The sequence below is a fragment of the Myotis lucifugus genome, unplaced genomic scaffold (assembly GCF_000147115.1).
Source record: "Myotis lucifugus unplaced genomic scaffold, Myoluc2.0 scaffold_4, whole genome shotgun sequence".
Taxonomy (NCBI): Eukaryota; Metazoa; Chordata; class Mammalia; order Chiroptera; family Vespertilionidae; genus Myotis; species Myotis lucifugus.
In genome coordinates, this window is record NW_005871052.1 from 12,812,019 (window position 1) to 12,826,591 (window position 14,573).

The window sequence follows — 14,573 nt, forward strand, 5'->3', positions numbered from 1 at the left end:
CATGGCAGCAATGAAAGGCCCTTGTGTGTTCCAAGGAGCAGTGCGAACCTGAGGTATAGAAAAAAGATCCTAAAAGCTACAGGAACTTTTGCTCTATGTCTAACCATACTTATATGGTTGGAATGATTACAATAATGTACAATTTGATGCTTGCTTAAACTGTCATCAAAGTACAACAGTTACATAAAGTTACCCAGTACTCAGCTTTTTCTTCTTTCCTATGGTACTTAAAACATGTTATTAAATAGAGGTCAAGATCTCAAACAGTGTGAGGAGGAATATGTGGAACAGTGATACCCTTTAGCACCATATCTCTTGGGCTTAACTGAGAGTTTTCAGACACTGTTACCCACACCCCTTCATGATGTACAAAAACGTAAGTTAGATTGGTGATTTTATTTGATTGTCCAATTGCTCAAATGGCTTTAGAATGACCTATATAATCTTATAATCAAATGATAAGTATGCTTTACAAAGCACCAGCCCCAACCCCAGCAGCACTAAACCAAAGTCCATTCCACCTCTGCCACTGTTTCGGTCAAAAAGGCTTGTCCTCGCCCTAGCTGGTTTGGCTCAGTGGATAGTGTCAACCTGTGGACTGAAGGGTCCCGGGTTCAATTCTGGTCAAGGGCACATGCCCTGGTTGTGGGCTCAATACCTAGTAGGGAGCATGGAGGAGGCAGCCAATCAATGATTCTCTCATCATTGATGTTTCTATCTCTCTCTCCCTCTCCCTTCCTCTCTGAAATCAATAAAAATATATTTTAAAAAAGAAGGTCTGTCCTCTCCTAGGACTCTAAATAGTGTTTACCAACCCCACAAAACAATCAGGGGATTAAGACAAGTGGAATGTGCTTGTCTACACAGGTCAGTCAGAGTACATGATTAGCTGGAAAGTGGCCAATTCTCTATTCATGATTCAATTTTGAAGGCTATTCAATAGAATCCTTAATTTCTGAAACTCTTAGACATCCAGTCATTTTTCACTCCAAACTCAAAGAAATAGCACATCAATGCTTCTTTATTCATTGAACCACCTCATCTACAATCGTTCCCTCAGTTATTGATTGAATATCTACCACATGCCAGCAATATTTTTTCATGAACCTCTTATTAGTGAGGAAGAGACAGTCAACCAACCAAATTCAACATTGCATGATCAGAGCTATGATAGGAAAGAAAAGTATTATCCTATATAATTAAAGCCTAATATGCTAAGTGTCCAGTTGACCATTCAACCAAAGCGTAATATGCTAATGATATGCTAAGGCCACTCAACTGCTTGCTATGATGTACACTGACCACCAGGGGGCAGACATTCGACCAGTTGCTATGACGTGCACTGACCACCAGGGGACAGAAGCTCCTACTGGTACGTTAGCTTGCTGCTGGGGTCCAGTGGATCAGGACTGAGCGAGACAGGCCGGACACGCCCTGGAGCCCTCCCACAGTCCCTCCTCGGCTGGCCAACCTCCCACGTCCCTCCCCAGCCCCGATCGTGCACTGGTGGGGTCCCTTGGCCGGGCCTGTGACCTCTAGCAATCTGGAACCCCTCGGGGATGTTGGAGAGCCAGTTTCAGCCCAATCACGCAGGCCAGGCCAAGGGACCCCACTGGTGCACGAATTCATGCACCAGGCCTCTAGTATGTACATAAAGAAGGGAAGGTTGATGATCCAATCTAAATGAAGGGTGAGAATAGGAGCAAGAGTTAGGGAAAGCTTCCAAGAGAATGTAATTTGTATATGAAAGTCAAATGGTAGAAGAGTGTAGAGAAAAATATTCCTGGCATAGGCAACAGCAGTTACAAAAACCTAGAAGCCAACAGAAAGAAATTTATGGAACTGATTTGAGTTTTAGTATGTTTGCAGCTTAGAGTACAAGATGGGTAATGTTACTGGAGATGAGAGGAGGTTAGAGTTATATACACAGCACAAGTCATATAAATCCTTGTAAATCATGTTAAGCACTTCTTCCTGAAAGAAAAAAGGCCCCAAAGAATGTCTTTGGGCAAGAAAGCAGTATGATGAAATTTTTGTTTTAAAAGATTATTCAACTTTTAACAAATGTGCTAGATTTACTGGACATGCATTTACATGCAAAAAAGAACCTTAATCTATCCCATGTACCCTACCTACACAAAACTAATTCAAACATTAAGATATAAAACAGTAAAACTTTTAGAAGAAAACGTAAGATAAAATCTTTATGATCTTTCTCAGATATAACACCAAACCTCTGAGCAACAGAGAAGACAGACAAATTGGACTTCTGCTCTTCATAAGACACTGTTACGACAATTAAAAGAGCTACAGGCCCTTTCCAGGTAGCTAAGTCGGCTAGAGCACTGTCCCAATACACCAAGGTTGTGGGTTCGATCTCTGGTCAGGGCATATACAAGAATCAACCAAAGAATGCATAAATATGTAGAATAAATCCACATTTCTCTCTCTCTCAATGATTCTCTCTCATAATTGACGTTTCTAGCTCTCTCTCTCTCTGTCCCTTCCTCTATGAAATCAATAAAAACATTTAAAAAAATGAATCAGCCCTAGCCAGTTTGGCTCAGTGGCCTGTGGGCTGAAAGGTCCCGGGTACGATTCCGGTCAAGGGCACGTGCAGGAGGCAACCAATCTATGTGTTTCTCTCACATCAATATTTCTGTCTTTCCCTCTTTAAAAATCAATGAAAAAATATCCTTGGGTATTAAAAAAAAAAAAAGAATCAAACACCTAAACATAAGAACTAAAAGCATAAAACTCTTAAAAAGAAAACAGGGAGAATAATTCATTACACTGGATTTGGCAATTATTTCTTGGATGCTGAACAAAAATAAAATTAGATAAATTTGACTATATCGAAATTAAAAACATCTCTGCATCAAAGGACACAACAGAGTGAAAAGGCAACCTATAGAATGAAAGAAAATATTTGTGTATCACATCTAATGCAAAGTTAATATCCAGGAACATATAAAGAACTCCTAGTCCTGCCCTAACCGGTTTGGCTCAGTGGACAGAGTGTCGACCTGTGGACTGAAGGATCCCAGGTTCGATTCTGGTCGGGGGCATGTACCTTGGTTGTGGGCACATCCCCAGGAGGAGGTGTGCAGGAAGCAGCTGATCGATGTTTCTCTCTCATTGATGTTTCTAACTCTATCCCTCTTCCTCTCTGGAAAAACTCAATAAAATATACTGGGGGAAAAAAAAACCCCTCCTAGTCCTGGCTGGTGTGGCTCAGTTGGTGGGAGCGTCACTCCATATACCGAAAAGTCACAGTTCAATTCCTCATCAGGGCACATACCCAGGTTGTGAGTTTGACTCCCAGTGTAGGCGAGTATGGGAGATGACCAATCAATGTTTTTTTTTCGCTCCCCCCGGCCCCAACCCTGGCACTCTCTCTAAAGATCAATTAAAAAAAAAAAACTACACTCAACAACAAGAAACAAACAACCCAATTCAAAAATGGGCTAAGGATGTGAATAGACACTTCTCGAAAGACATACAAAAGGCCAACAAGCACATAAAAGATGCACATGAACATCACTATTTATTCATTAGAGAAATGTAAATCAAAACCCCAAGGAGGCAGTCGGCAGGGGTCAGTGGTTGAGCATCAACCTATGTACCAGGAAATCTTGGTTTGATCCCCGATCAGGGCATATGCCCAGGTTGTGTGCTCGATTCCCAATGTGGGGCGTGCAGGAGGCAGCCAATCAATGATTCTCTCTCATCACTGATGTTTCTATCTCTCTCTCCCTCTCCCTTCCTCTCTGAAATCAATAAAAATATATCTTAAAAAAAACAATGAGATAACACCTCACACCCAATAGGATGGCTACTATAAAAAAAAAAACACACAGTAACTAACAAGTGCTGGCAAAAAGTGTGAAATAACAGAAACTCTTACATACCATTGATAGGAACGTAAAATGGTGCAGCTGTTTTGAAAAACAGTATGGATGTTCCTCAAAAAACCAAAAATGGAACTACCATATGATCTAGTAATCCCACTTCTGGGTATATATGCAAAAGAACTCAAAGCAGGTTTTGAACAGATATCTGCACACCCATGTTCATAGCAGAACTATTCACAATAGCCAAGAGATGGAAACACCTGTCCATCGATGGATGAATAAAGAAACAAAATGTAGCATATACATACAATGAAATATTTAGCCTTAAAAAGAAAGAAAATTCTGACACAGACAAATCTTGAGGATATTATGCTACAGAAAATAAACAGTCACATAAAAACCAAAACTGTATGATTCCACTTAGGTGAAGTACCAAAAGTAGTAACATTCATAGAGACAGAAAGTACAATAGTGGTTGCCAGGGGCTGGAGAAGGGAGGACTGGGAAGTTACTGTTTAATGGATACTAGAGTTTCAGTTTTACAAGATGAAGAGTTCACCCTGGCCAGTTTGGCTCAGTTAGTTGGGCACTGTCCCATGTACCAGGAGGTTGCCAGTTTCATTCTAGGTCAAGGGCACATGCCCTGGTTGTGGGCTGGATCCCCGGTAGGGAGTGTGCAGCTGGCAGCTGATTGATGTGCTCTCACATCAATGTTTCTCTCCCCCTTCCTCTCTCTCTCAAAATCTAAATTATTCTTTTTTTTTAAATATATTTTTAAAATATATTTTACAGAGAGAAAGGGAGAGAGTTAGAAACATCGATGAGAGAGGAACATCGATCAGCTGCCTCCTGCACACCTCCTACTGGGGATGTGCCCGCAACCAAGGTACATGCCCTTGACCAGAATCGAACCTGGGACCTTTCAGTCCACAGGCTGATGCTCTATCCACTGAGCCAAACCGGTTAGGGCTAAATTATTCTTTTAAAAAATGAAGTTCTGGAGATTGGCTGTACAACAATGTAAATGTACTAACACTACTGAACTGTATACACTTAGATTAAGATCGTAAATTTTATATAACATATATTTTAACACAATTAAAAGGATGTATACTATATGATTTCATTTATCTAAAATTCTAGAAAATTAAAACCAATCTATAGTGACAGAAAGCAGATTAATAGTTGTCAGGGTATAGGGAGGGTGGAGAAAAGAGTGAAAAGGATCTCAAAGGGGCACTAAGATGAAGATTTCATAGGTATAAACATACATTAAAACATATCAAATAATATACTTTAAATATGTGCTGTTTATTCAATGTCAATCATATCTCAATAAGGCTGTTTTTTAAAAGGATAAATGGGAGTCCTAACTGGTTTTGCTGAGTGGCTAGAGAGTCAGCCTGCAGACTGAAGGGTCCTGGGTTCAATTCTGGTCAAGGGCACATGCCCGGGATGTGGGCTCTATCCCCAGTAGGGGGCATGCAGGAGCCAGCTGATCAATGATTCCCTCTCATCATTGATGTTTCTAACTCTCTCCCTCTCCCTTCCTCTCTGAAATCAATAAAAATGTATATATTTTTTAAAAGGATAAATGGGATGTACTAATAAAAATTAGTGTAAAGCCATACCTCATCATCAATCTTCATCTGGAAATCTTCCTCATTTTCTTCTTCTGGAGCAAAAAAGGACTTCTCACCATAGCCAGCATCCTGGAAGAGGACAAATCCATCCATAAATCAAGCAATAAGTTAAAAAACACAAGTTTCACTGAATACCAAGTACAGAATATCAAAGCCCAGTCTGCATACAGAATAGATTTTGCATAGTTTTTGCTCTATCTACCACCATTTTACATTCTTAGGCTATCTATATATATAAAAGTGTAAGTGACCGAACGACTGGTCGACATGACCTGCACTGACCACCAGGAGGCAAACGTTCAACGCAGGAGCTGCCCCATGGTGGTCAGTGCGCTCCCACAGCCAACCTCCTGTGTCCCCCTCACCCCCCGCCGGCCAACCTCTCGTGGTCCCTATCCCTGGCCGGCTGAACCTTCTGCGGTCCCTCCCCCCAGCCAACCTCCCATGGCCTTGATCAGCTGCGATCACCAGCCAGGCCGAGGGACCCCACCAGTGCATGTATTTGTGCACAGGGCTTCTAGTCAGAACATAAAGGAAGCTAAATAGAAATGCTCATTAACTCAGAGGGATTGAGTTGTACTATCCCACCTTGGCTAGATCTTTCATATTTTGGCCTGGTAAGCATACTGTGCTTCTTTCCCCCGCCCCCCATTTTATTCATTTACTTCTATACTGTGCTTCGTTAAACCACACGTTTAGCACCATCATCTCAGCCCACTTGGAAAAATTCTGGAAGACAACTGAGAAGTACTTTCCCTGCTTACATACCTGTCTTGTAAAGAACAGAGTTTAAAGTCACCACCCAATGGATGAGCAACCATTTTCAAGGCAAAACAATCTGCCCTAAGTCCCTCATTAAGCTGTCCCACCGATATTTAGCTACACTGTAGTTTTCTCCAGAACTGATACACCTCATACAGCTAGAATTTTCAAATAACTGATAATAATCTATTAACAATCATTTCTAAACGAGTGAAAATAGTCTTCATCCTCATATCTCTGAAAAAACCCACAGGCATAGGCAGTACCCAAAAGGAAGATGTTCACCTTGAGTCTCTGCTCTGCAGCTATCATACTGTAATAAGCACAGCACTGCTCTGGAGACACCATAGCTCTGATCTCCTCTTCAGTTGGTAAACGAAAATCAGACTTCAGCACCCACCAATTTGAGTCCATCCCTAGAAAAGATACAGAAAGAATAAGACTGTTCTGACTTCCAAAAGCCCTTTTATTGACAGCAACAGGGATAGTAAACCAAGACTGAACCAGGCAATGTTCTAGGAGGTACCAGGCCTAGCCACAGTTAGCATGACTAGGCAAGAAAATCCCTACTGCTAGGTTTCCTACATCTCATATTAAGACATCCACTGCCCTAGATGGTTTGGCTCAGTGTTGGAGCGTTGGCCCACAGACTGAAGGGTCCCGGGTTCGATTCTGGTCAAGGACACATACCTGGGTTGCAAGCTCGATCCCCGGCCCTGGTCGGGGCTCATGCAGGAGGCAACCAATCGATGTGTCTCTTTCACTTCAATGTTTCTCTCTGTCTCTCCCCCTCCCTTCTACTCTCTCTAAAAACCAATGGAGAAAATATCCTCGGATGATGATTAACAACAACAACAGAAAGATATACACCACTTTGAATTTCCTAACAGGGAAATCAAAATGCAATCCCAGCTTCCATAAGTAAAAGATCTGCTACTTCCTCCTTTTGATGACTATCAATTTGTATCTATCTTACTAGCCGTATGCTTATTCTTTAACTAAAAGCCCTAATTCCTTTTTTGGAAAGAGGCAGAAAGGACAAATAATCAGTCACAACTGATGACCTGTGCGTTTGAAGTCAGCACAGAGCTTTAGCCTCTTCCGGATGCTGCTTTCTGAATGAGAGGGAAAGGCCTTTTTTATATCTTCCATTCGGATCCGCCTTGGCCGATCTGCACTCTTCCAGAAGAGGCGGTAAATAAAAACCTGCCCAACAAACCAAATTTTTTTATGTGGCAAAGAAAAGAATAACAGTCACCAGGAACCCTCCCTCTACTACACCCCTATGTGTTTTGATTTTTCCTGATGTGCCCCCAAATACACATACCCTTTTATGTGTATCCTGATCCCCTCCTTATCCTCTCCTTCTTACCTGGAGAAAATCTCGAATATGTGTATTGGCCCTTTTGGAGTTGGGCCCAGGAACTTCAAACAAGGGGCACTGCTGGCCAACCACAAAGATATCCACTAATTCCCGAATGTAGTAACCTTGCCTTGTCCGAATGATAAGGAAATCAGTTTCTGGCATCTTATGAAGATAAATTGGGGCACGAAAAAGATTGTTCTCAAACGCCTAACAAAAGTAAAAACACAAAAATTATATACACACACACACACACACACACACCCCCTAGGAAATTTAGTCAATAAAGGAAAACCACAGTAATTTGCTCTCATCCCGCAATATAAACAAATTATAATATGGAACATCAAATGGGATTAGACAGATAATTTCCCCCCACTGGTTATTTTTAAAAATCAGTAGTGGGGAAACTAAAGGATTTGGATTCAAATGACATTGACTGCTCTGCTACTATTCACTATATGATGTCAGATAAGTTAATATCTCTAGCTTAATTTTCCTCATATACAAAACTGAGAAATTGAAAAGGCCTAACACCTTACTGGAATGCTACAAAGATTACATATGAAAATCACTTTAAAAACTAACAAGTACTGCCGAAACCGGTTTGGCTCAGTGGATAGAGCGTCGGCCTGCGGACTGAAGGGTCCCAGGTTCGATTCCGGTCAAGGGCATGTACCTGGGTTTCGGGCACATCCCCAGTGGGAGATGTGCAGGAGGCAGCTGATCGATGTTTCTCTCTTCGATGTTTCTAACTCTCTCCCTTCCTCTCTGTAAAAAATCAATAAAATATATTAAAAAAAAAATAAAAAATAAAATAAAAACTAACAAGTACTATGCTATCTACCCTAGACCCCAGCATAGACCCTGACATAATACAGGTGAGACCAAAACATTTGTTAAATAATTTTTTAAAAAACAAAAACAACTAATAAAATAGAAAGTGTGCTAGAAAACACATAAGACAAAAACACATTAAACACATAAGACAAAAACATTTGAGCTTGTTTAAGTAGCAGCCAGATAGGATCACCTGTAACAAGCCTGTGATTTTAAGGAAAGACTTCTCAGAAAATCAGAAAAATGGGACAGAAAGATCTTCAATATATGGGTATGATAAGAAAATTATAAATGTGAAATGTAGAGAGAAAAAAACTATAGAAGATAAAAAAAAGTATCTTTAAGAAACTACAAAAGCCACAAATGAAGGGGATGGATTGATTGAAAATCTCAAAAGGAAGTTACAAGATGAGAATGCCAGGAACAATATAAAAATTACTAGAGGCCCAGTGCACAAAAATTCATGCACTGGGGGCAGGGGCGGGGCGGGGAGGGGGGAGGCCTTCCCTCAACCCGACCTGTGCCCTCTTGCAGTCCAGGACCCCTTGGGGGATGCCCAACTGACGGCTTAGGCCTGCTCCCCGGGGGAATCAGGCCTAAGCTGGCAGTTAGACATCCCTCTGGCAGCCCAGGAGCCGTTAGTCGGACATCCTTAGCACTGTCGCAGAGGCGGGAGAGGCTCCCTCTACCGCCCCTGTGCCGGCCAGCCATGAGCCGGCTTCTGGCTGAGCGGCACTCCCTCTGTGGAAGCACACTGACTACCAGGGGGCAGCTCCTGAGTGGAGCGTCTGCCCCCTGGTGGTTAGTGCGTGTCATAGCGACTGGTCATTCTGCCGTTAGGGTTAATTTGCATATTATCCTTTTATTATATAGGATACTCAAAATATGGTGGGAAATGGACTATAGATGTAAAGGATAAAGAAAAAAAGGCTTTGAAGAGGCTTTAGAAAAATACGCAATAATAATAATGAACTCAGTACAAGAGTAGGGAAAATATTAAGATTGCTAAGAAAAAAGGAGTGGAGAAAAAAAGGAAAGTGCTAGAGATTTCCTCACATGACACTTCCCCTTAATAAAATATGTAAAAGCTAGGTTACCAGAGGGCCTGTCTACATCTATCAGAACAAAGGGGGTAAAAAAACAACACTTTACTATGTGGCTGAGGACTATAAGGTTCAGGTGTGGTTCAATACTCAAAATGACAACTAATACAATTAAAACATACCAATTTTACACATACAAAATTAACTACAGTAAATTATCAATCCAAGGTTGATTTGCCTATGCCACCCAGATGCTTCTGGACTTCTTATCCAGTATGTCTTTTCAAAAAACTATTTTAAATTTATTTTATGAATGGCATGATTAGAGCCAGTTTTAATAAAAAGATCAAAACATTATTTGGATTATAATGAACTTCCCCATATTTGGTGTAAGAGTAGTTATTTGAGATTACTAGCTACTCATTTGTCAATTTCCTTAGGAAAGAATTATAACAGGAAAGAATTCCTCACCTGCAGCAACTGGCCAGGATGGAGAGAGCCCAGAAAAGGAGAGGTATGGCAGTAAACAGTTTCTCCATATTTACAATCTGGGGCCCCGGGATCTTTTCCAGGTTTCTATAAGGAACACAGCAGACCCAGTCACTACCACAGAATATTATCAATAAACCTGCAAAACTAATTCATGAGCATGGCATTTTACTAATATTACAAACTACAAAAAGATACCATTCTTTTCTCTCAAGAAGTTTATAGTATAAAAAAGACAAAATATATGTTCACAGATTTTTTAAAAAATATATATTTTATTGATTTTTTACAAAGAGGAAGGGAGAGGGATAGAGAGTTAGAAACATCGATGAGAGAGAAACATCGATCAGCTGCCTACTGCACATCCCCTACTGGGGATATGCCCACAACCAAGGTACATGCCCTTGACTGGAATCAAACCTGGGACCCTTCAGTCCGCAGGCCGACGCTCTATCCACTGAGCCAAACCGGCCAGGTCAATGTTCACAGATTATTAATAAAGATATTCTGAGCAGAGACTCACCCGCTTATAATAGTTTTTTATCTTGGTTGCCATGCCAACCTGCATCATTAATGGTCCATTTTCCTCACTGTATTCTGCTAGAATAAGATCTCCATCTTTGCCTGTGAGGTCCTGAGATGTGCGCATAAAAAACATCTCTCCACCACCTGAAGCTTGCCTCTCTTGTTCTCTCATCTGCCCAGAACAAAGAAATACAGTCCAGCTCCTCATAGAATAATACACATTGACATAGTTCATTCCAAGACAATGACACCAAAAACAATTTACCTTGCCTTTTCTTCAATTTAATTGAAAAAAAAATTCAAACACATGAACATTATCCCACATCCTAGATACAAATGTTTATATTTTTGCCATGTTTTACCTGTAACTATCTCTCTACAGATTTTGCTGAACCACTTTTGAAAGCTGCAGTCATCATTGACACTTCACGCTTAAGTATTTTCATATGCATCTCCTAAGAATAAGGATATTCTCCTAAATACCAAAAACATTCTATCACATCTGAGAAAATAAACAATAATCCCCTAATATCATCTAATATCCAGTCCATTTCCCCAATTAATACTTTAATGTTAACTTTTATAACTATTTTTTCTAAATAGGATTCAATCATACCTTAGCCTTCTTTTTTATGTGCTTTAGCAAGGGTTGGACCGAGTGGGGACCTGGCTGAGACAATGCCCCAAAGGAGTACTTCTTCAGAACTGGGCGATGGAATTGCCGGAGTTTGATGGGCCCCATATGGGTGGGAAAGAAGGGCTGCCGTAATTCCACAGCAGGAATTGAGTGCTAAGACAGAAAATACAAGGATTCAAATTAAATACTAACTCCAACCTAGGCAAGATTGACTAATATGCCCCATCAGAACAAAGCAGTGATTCCCATCCTCCACAGAAAAAATGCTTTTACCTGGATAATATTTCCTCCGAAAGTGCCTCGAAGACCCTGTTGCTTGGGATAGTAATATTCATCATTGGAGAGATTCCACGGATCTTTCACTTCTGGCTGAGACATGTTCTAATGACAGGTCATCAAATAAACCTTAGTCAGACTCCCTTTCTCCATTACCTTTCTTTTTTCTTCGAAACACTAACACCCTTTTCCCTTCACAGACCTGCTGTGGTTCCTCCTTGATGACTCCTGTTTTCCCTAAGAGAATTCGACTCTTCTTTAGAGATGATTCCTTTTTACTCTCCTTGGAGGGCGAGTTAGATGTGGCCTCTTCCTTCTCATCAGGAATTTCTGAGGATGAAACAAAATCACTCTGGAGTTGCTATCTCTGAAGATTCACCTTCCCTACTGATGACCTTGCATTTCGAACCAGATCTCTTACCCCACCCCAGACCATTTCTACTGCATGATTCACTCTAACCCAGTGGTTCTCAACCTGTGGGTCGAGACTCCTTTGGGGGTCGAACGACCCTTTCACAGGGGTCGCCTAAGACCATCGGAAAACACATATATAATTACACATTGTTTTTGTGATTAATCACTATGCTTTAATTATGTTCAATTTGTAACAATGAAATTGGGGGTCACCACAACATGAGGAACTGTATTAAAGGGTCGCCGCATTAGGAAGGTTAAGAACCACTGCTCTAACCAAACTATACTCCTGACATATCAAAAGTACTACTTTCCAACATTTCTACCTTATGTGTTTTCCCTAAACAATACACAAATATCAGAAACTGACCACAACTTTGATCTCTCAAGCTGCTACCTAGAAGCTTCTAGATTTGACCTTCCCAAAACTTTTGGTTTATTCTTGCTCTTTGACATTAGCTGCAAGCTGTCAATTATGAAAGAGGAACACCGGTCCCTGCCAGTATCATACCCAAAATGAGATTCTCATCATTGGGATCAAGTGTCAAAACAGGAGGCTCCAACAGCCAGGGCATGGCCTGAGCATCCCAAATAATGTTGTCCTCCCAACGTCCATACACCAGCTCCTCATTGTCAATGGGAAAAATGGAGTACCAAGGCTTATCATCATCCAGGGTGGCTGCAAAACCTAGTCAAAACAGAACACTCAATAGCAGACAAAACATTTATGTTCCTCTCAATCATGATTCAAGCAAAAGGAAAAGGAGCATATGTTAGTAAAGTTAATCATGTGACTGAAAAGTTACTCATGGTACTGAAAAGAAACATAATAGAGTGTATTTCTCATTTTAATAAAATGTTGCAGACAAAAAGTGTCCAGTGCAGTATTTTTGTAATAGTCAAAATATGAATGACCAAATAAAGGACTGGTTAAATTACGGTAATAAATAATATGGTAAAATATGCTAATGGTGATAATAAATTAGAAATATAATAATCTTTGGTATGTTATCAAAACATCCATATAAGAATACTATACAACCAATAAAGCATTTAGATAGAATGGAAAGGAAAAAACTATTTCTTAGATTTAAAAATAAGACATTTTTTTATTTTCCTCTAAATTATAAAAGTTATCCAGGTTAACTAAGAAAAATTTGGAAAATAGAGTTATAAGGAAGAAAACTGAAGTTTGTGATATTACAAACCATAAATCACCACTATGAACCCCATAGTATATATTCTTTTAGTCAGCTTTCCACATTTATATAGGGTTTTTTTTTTCATTTACAAACAGGATATTAACACTTGGAGTGCGGGAAATGAGTTAAGTCGGCTCGCGTGAATTGCGCGTACTCCGCAGGAGCCGTCTTTAACTCGGTTCATATAGATTTGCGGTGGAGTGTGGGAAACGTGTAAACTCGGGCCGATTGTAACTGCGTATTACCAAATATTTGTTTGTAATCCACCCTTTTGGTGGATGGAACAAAACCAAAAGACAGAGCCATCTTATATTTTGGCGGGAAATTCACCCGCACTCCAAGTGCTAAATGTTACTTCATATTTTTTCCATTTAAAATGAGCTTCCCTGCCCTAAACGGTTTGGCTCAGCGGATAGAGCGTCAGCCTGCAGACTCAAGGATCCCAGGTTCGATTCCGGTCAAGGGCATGTACCTTGGTTGCGGGCACATCCCCAGTAGGGGGCGTGCAAGAGGCAGCTGATCGATGTTTCTCTCTCATCGATGTTTCTAACTCTCTATCCCTCTCCCCTCCTCTCTGTAAAAAATCAATAAAATATATTTTAAAAATAAATAAATAAAATAAAATGAGCTTCCCATGTCATTAAACATTTCTGTGAAGAACTTTGAATGACATAGAATATTTATGTTAAGAGAAAAGAACAACATAAAAAACTGTACCTACAGAGATTAGCTTACCTACATACACACACAGACAGAAAATCGAAAACAAAATACACCAAAAAGTTAAAAGGTGATCATCTCTGGATAGGATTACCAGTGATTTTTTTAAAATATATTTTATTAATTTTTTTACAGAAAGGAAGGAAGAGGGAGAGAGAAACATCGACCAGCTGCGTCCTGCACACTCCCCACTGGGGATGCGCCCGCAACCAAGGCACATGCCCTTGACCGGAATCGAACCTGGGACCCCTCAGTCCACAGGCCGATGCTCCATCCACTGAGCCAAACCGGTCAGGGCTACCAGTGATTTTTTTAAAATATATTTTTATTGATTTCAGAGAGGAAGGGAGAAGGAAAGAGAGATAGAAACATCAATGATGAGAATCATTGACCAGCTGCCTCCTGCACATCCCGTACTGGGGATGGAGCCTGCAACCTGGGCATGTGCCCTCGACCGGAATCGAACCTGGGACCCTTCAGTTCACAGGCCGACGCTCTGTCCACTGAGCCAAACCAGTTAGGGCGGATTACCAGTGATTTTTGATACTGTATTGCATTTTCAAAGTTTTCTACATGGCATATGATTTTTGTGCATACTTAAGGAGAGAAAAAGCAAATTCTAGAATGATAAAGACAAAGGGGCTTTGGAAACAAAAATAGACTATAAAGATAAAGAATCATTATAGCTCAGAAAGATCTTTAACTTCAAAGTGGTTTTCATATTTTTCTAATGATGATTCCCATCCTAGCTTATTAATTAGTATAAAAAACTATTACAGACCAGAATCAGAGTTCAGATCCAAAA

The 14,573-nt window shown here is 40.5% G+C and overlaps 1 protein-coding gene across 1 annotated transcript in view; it reads right to left on the reverse strand.

Annotated features, from left to right (window-relative positions):
- Positions 1-14,573, reverse strand: part of TAF1 (TATA-box binding protein associated factor 1) — an 80,371-nt gene that overhangs the window by 55,355 nt on the left and 10,443 nt on the right. The window contains exons 9-19 of the mRNA XM_023765059.1: positions 12,358-12,534; positions 11,635-11,762; positions 11,430-11,537; positions 11,136-11,309; positions 10,518-10,691; positions 9,977-10,081; positions 7,632-7,832; positions 7,324-7,465; positions 6,545-6,675; positions 5,486-5,566; positions 1-48 (exon numbers count right to left, since the gene is read on the reverse strand). Coding sequence (XP_023620827.1) covers positions 1-48; positions 5,486-5,566; positions 6,545-6,675; positions 7,324-7,465; positions 7,632-7,832; positions 9,977-10,081; positions 10,518-10,691; positions 11,136-11,309; positions 11,430-11,537; positions 11,635-11,762; positions 12,358-12,534 — 1,469 coding nt within the window. The remainder of the gene's footprint in view (positions 49-5,485; positions 5,567-6,544; positions 6,676-7,323; positions 7,466-7,631; positions 7,833-9,976; positions 10,082-10,517; positions 10,692-11,135; positions 11,310-11,429; positions 11,538-11,634; positions 11,763-12,357; positions 12,535-14,573) is intronic.